The sequence below is a fragment of the Oryx dammah genome, unplaced genomic scaffold (assembly GCF_014754425.2).
Source record: "Oryx dammah isolate SB20612 unplaced genomic scaffold, SCBI_Odam_1.1 HiC_scaffold_1100, whole genome shotgun sequence".
Lineage (NCBI taxonomy): Eukaryota > Metazoa > Chordata > Mammalia > Artiodactyla > Bovidae > Oryx > Oryx dammah.
In genome coordinates this window covers 1-5,273 of record NW_024071236.1, presented here as the reverse complement: position 1 = coordinate 5,273, position 5,273 = coordinate 1, and the positions used below count along the sequence as shown (strand labels likewise).

The 5,273-nt window shown below is 51.4% G+C and overlaps 1 protein-coding gene across 1 annotated transcript; it reads right to left on the bottom strand.

Annotated features, from left to right (window-relative positions):
- Nucleotides 1–259: 259 nt before the first annotated feature.
- On the bottom strand, nt 260–4,103 carry LOC120859462 (the record flags this gene model as incomplete). The annotated part of the gene is given in 2 exon segments (XM_040235560.1): nt 260–3,673; nt 3,951–4,103. Coding segments are annotated over 2 exon segments (3,567 nt in total), but the record flags the coding sequence as incomplete, so codon positions are not given.
- Nucleotides 4,104–5,273: the final 1,170 nt, after the last annotated feature.

Below are 5,273 nucleotides of genomic sequence, written 5' to 3'. Positions count from 1 at the left end.
TTTCCCAATGATGTCCTGGCCTTTCCCCCCAATATCTTACACCTGTGTGCTGTCCTTTTCCCAGCCTCATCATCTGACAGGCCTTGCAGGAGCGGACTATATCCTGGATGGTTTTCTTCTGTTGGAGAAATCGCAACTGCACTGTTTGTAGGAGTGTCAAAGTCTTTTTCTCTCCCAAATGGGTGGTTTGATGTAAATGGGTACAGAAATGCCTGCCCAGGTCATCAGGAAGCAACAGGTTGTCATCTTGGTCCCGATATCATCCGTTTTTGCCAGCAGGACTGGTGGTATTATCTTGCACCCAGCTCAAATCAGAGGGGGAGTACATGGGGCTTGGGGGAAGCGTTCCCATCCCCAGCGGTGGCAATGCCACAGTCAGTATATGGGCCTCGTGGTCTCCAGCAGCTGCCTCACGGGCTGCTGTATCGGCAGCACGGTTGCCTCGGGCCCTGGCACCCTCTCCTTTCTGGTGTCCCGGGACATGCACTATGGATACTGCCCGAGGCAAGTGGACCGCTGCCAAGAGTCTGCGAATCTCAGGCACGTTTTTAATCTCTTTTCCCTCCGCCGTCAAGAGCCCCCGCTCTTTATATATGAGGCCTTGAACGTGCACAGTGCCGAATGCATATCGGCTGTCAGTGTAAATAGTGCCTCTTTTTCCTTTTGCCCTCTCTAGTGCTTGTGTCATAGCTATCAGTTCTGCTTTTTGGGCTGATGTTCCAGGGGGCAAGGCCTCAGCCCAGATCATCCTTCCAGTGTCATCTACTATGGCTGCCCCCACTTTTCTCTGTCCATCCTTTATATAACTGCTCCCATCCGTGAACCATACCAGCTCACTGTTTTCTAATGGCAAGTCGCTGAGGTCTTTTCGTATGGCGGTTACCTCAGCTAACACCTCAACACAGTCATGGAGGGGCCCGTCCTCCTCCGGGTTGGGTAGCAAAGTGGCAGGGTTCAGAAAACAAGGTGTTTGAAAGTGTATCCAGGGAGCATCCAGCAGCAGGGCCTGGTAATGGATTAAGCGAGCATTAGAAATCCACTTACCCGGTGGCTGTTTGAGGATTCCCTCTATGGCATGAGGAGTGTAGACCAGGAGACGCTGTCCATAAGTCAGCTTGTCAGCATCATGGACAAGCAGAGCAGTGGCCACAATGATACGGAGACAGGGTGGCCATCCCGCAGCTACCGGATCCAGTCGTTTAGAGAGATATGCCACAGGCCATCTCCACGGTCCCCATTGCTGCGTCAGGACTCCCTTCCCTCCTCCCTGCTTTTCATCCACAAACAGTTGAAACGGCTTAGCCTGGTCAGGGAGAGCAAGGGCTGGGGCTTCCAGTAACGCCTGTCGAAGTTCCTAAAATGCCCGCCTCATTGGCTCAGTCCAAGTCCAGTCTCTATTTTCTCTGCTTCCTTCATATAGAGGTCGGGCCTTTTCAGCAAACCCCATGATCCAGAGCCTGCAGTACCCAACAGTCCCTAAAAACTCTTTCACATGCTGGGGAGTTGTTGGCTCAGGGTTCTGTAGAATAGTCTCTTTCATAGCCAGAGTCAACCATCTTTGTCCCTGTTTTATTTTATATCCCAAATAGATGACTTCCTGTCTAGCAATTTGGGCCTTCTTCGCACTTGCCCAGTACCCCAATGTCCCCAAAGTCTGGAGGAGATCGCCTGTGGCCTTTAGGCATACCTCCTTAGTCATAGCAGCCAGCATTAGGTCATCTACATACTGCAACAGAACGACTTCGGGGTGACTGTTTCGATACTCACAGAGATCTTCACCTAGAGCCTCATTGAACAACAACGGCGAGTTTTTGAACCCCTGTGGGAGGCGAGTCCAGGTCAGCTGCCCCACAGTTTGGCCGTCCTCATCAGCCTATTCAAAAGCGAAGATTTCCTGGCTCTGGGGTGCCAAAGGCAAGCTGAAAAAGGCATCTTTCAAGTCTAAAATTGTATACCAGACATAGTCTGGTGGCAAGCGGCTCAGGAGGGTGTATGGGTTAGGGACAGTGGGATGAATGTCACTCACCCGTTTGTTGACTTCACGAAGATCTTGAACTGGTCTAAAGTCTGTTCCCCCGGGCTTTTTCACAGGCAACAGGGGAGTATTCCATGGGGACCGGCACTTTTTGAGAATTCCTGCCTTTAGGAGGCGCTGGATGTGTGGCATAATTCCTTGCTGGGCCTCCTGGCTCATGGGATACTGTTTCACCCTCACAGGAATTGCATTTGCTTTTAATTCAACAACAATGGGGGGTCTTTGTTTGGCCAGCCCTACTCCCGCTATCTCTGCCCAGGCCAGAGGGTATTTCTGAAGCCACTGTTGCATAGCAGGATCCACCGCTGCAGGGGGCTTTGGTGAATATAGTCTGTATTCATCTCTCAGTGCCAGGGATAAAACATGGATTGGTTGTCCAAGCCCGTCTGTGACTGATATCCCCCCAGAGTCAAAGTGAATTTGCCCATTGACTATGGCCAATAGATCTCTTCCTAACAAAGGGGCCGGACATTCCAGAATCACCAGAAATGAGTGGGACACCCGTTGGGCTCCCAGGTCTACTTTTCGTTTAGTAGTCCAGTAATATCTCTTTGTCCCGGTGGCTCCCTGGACCAAGCTAGTCTTTTTGGACATTGGCCCAAATTTCTGGTTGAAAACTGAGTATTGGGCTCCTGTATCCACCATGAAGCTGACCGGTTTCCCCTCCACATTAATAGTTACCCAGGACTCGGGGAGAGGTGCCGGGCCCTGACCCCCCTAATCACTATCTTCTCCTGCATATAAGACGTGGGTCCCCAAGGAAGATTCTTCCTTTCTTACAGTCTTTTTCTTCAGATCTCTCTTGGGGCAGTCATTTTTCCAGTGTCCCTGCTCTTTGCAGTAAGCGCATTGGTCTCTCTTTAGGGCGGGTCTAGCTGGTTTTTCCTTTTCTCCCAACCGGGTGTCTTTAGTTCTTGGGGCTTCGGGCCCTTTTCTCGTCCCCGCAAAAAGGATCTGAGCCAGCTCTTTCTGATTTCTCTGGTTTTCTTCAGGCCTATATTCCCTTTCCTCCCATCTAATCTGCTCCTCATATTCTCTTTCTTCCCGTCTAATCTGGTCCTCCCTCTCCTCAGGGGTCTCTCTGTTATTAAACACTTTCTCAGCTGCCCTTACCAGATCCTGTATTGACAGTTCCCCCAGCCCTTCTATCTTCTGTAACTTTCTCCTGATATCTGGAGCTGCCTGGTTCACAAAAGCTAACAGAACTGCTGTGCGTGACTCATCAGCCTGGGGGTCCATGGGCATATACTGCCTAAAGGCTTCCATTAACCTTTCTAAAAAGGCTGCCGGGCTCTCATTTGGTTCCTGTCTTATCAAACTTACTTTTGACAAATTCGTGGGTTTCCTGGCAGCTGCCCCGAGGCCGGCCATGAGAGTCTGGCGGTACCTTTGCAGACGCTCCCTACCTTCCGCCCTTTCAAAGTCCCAGTTCGGCCACATGGAAGGGAACCCTTCCTCTACTAGGTGGGGCTGCATGGTCGATCTCCCATCCGCTCCAGGAACGTGTTTCCGCGCTTCCGACAGGATTCGCTCCCGTTCCTCCATGGTGAAAAGCACCTGTAACAGCTGCTGACAATCATCCCAAGTAGGATTGTGAGTAAACAGAATAGTGTCTAAAAGATCAATGAGGCCTTGGGGCTTTTCAGAAAAAGAGGGGTTTTGAGCTTTCCAGTTATATAAGTCGCTGGTAGAGAACGGCCAATATTGATAATTCCATTCGCCGTCAGGATTGGCCGGCCCCACCCGCACAGGAAGCGCTTAAACGGTGGAGGAAGGGGCCTCTCGGCTTCTGTAGTCGGATGAGTCTCCGCCCCCCTCGGGTCCTTCCGCGAGTTCCCTGGGCTGGCCCCGACTCCCGCTGCGGAGCCGAGGGTTCTGAGTTCCCCCTTTGTTCTCCGGACGACACCTGAGGTACCTGCGGGAGCAAGGGTGGCGGGATATATGGGGGAGGCGTGATTTCAGTGTCCAAATCAATCAGGCTAGAATATAAAGATTCCTGGAGTATCGGTTTCTTCTGGCTCTCCCGTGCCTCCTGGTCTTCTTCCTTAGAGGCTTCCACAACCAGGACCTGTGAAACAGAAGCACTGGGGGGCTTGTGAATAAAGGGTTTCAGCCAAACTGGAGGGTCTTCTACTAAATTTTCCCAGACCAGGATGTAAGGAGCTTGGTCCGGATGGCCCTGAGGGTCAGGAGCCATTTTTTTTTCTTTAACAGCCTGGATGACCGGCAGCCCGAAAGCTCCCTCTGGCGGCCAGCCGACCTGGAATGTCGGCCACTCAGATGAACATAGGGTTTTTAGCTTGCTCTTCTTTACTAGCAGGGACAGATTCTGAGCCTTGGACTTAAAATCAGAAAAATGGTCAGTCATTACAGATAGCGGTGTAGAATAATTTTGACCCATGACGGCAACACCCACAATAAACACACAAAAAAACACGGCGCTGGCACACAAAGACAAGCGACAGACAGTAGACGAACAAATATCGGCCGAAAACACTGAACTAGGTCTATCCCGGGTTGCTGTTGTCCTGTTCCCCAAAGTTACCTTACCGAAGGGCGTCCACTGCCCACCAGACTCAGGATCGGGAGAAACACTTTCCCCCGTTCCTTTACAGAATGGCTCACAGAACCAGCTCCCTTCCAGCTCGACTGCTGGGCCCCGGACTTATGCTGGCTGGGCGACTCTTTCGCCCCCTGACCTGATGCCGGCTTCCAGATAGATTTCCTCCTAGTGAGGCTTCCCTTATGCCTGGAAGGTGTTGTTCTTCTCAGTCAGGGGATCCCGGACGAGCCCCCAAATGTTTTGCCCAAGGTCCCAATCCCCAGAACTGAGAGAACAAGACATCCACAGCAATGCAAACACAAAAAGGGAATTTATTGCTAGCTCCAGCCAGGACCCTGGCTGCATCCAACACAGTGGAATAAAGCCAGAGCCCCGAGCTCTATATTACAGTAGTATTTATAAGTTTAGGACAAAGACAGGGAATTGGCAAGGTTGGATTTGTTACAAGGGTTTCTTTGCATCTATTAATTGCCTAGATTTTCACGCACGCGGGCTTTCTTAGGAGATATCTATCTTCGTCCCGATTGGCACAGACCAGGCTACTGGGAGCATGCTGGCAGGCTTCCTCCTCCCGTCAGGGGTAATAAATTTTGATCCCGCCCGGGCAGTGTCTCAGCTGTTTCTGGGATGCTTGCTCCAGCCTATTTTAGTCATGGCCTCTATCAGGCCTCAACA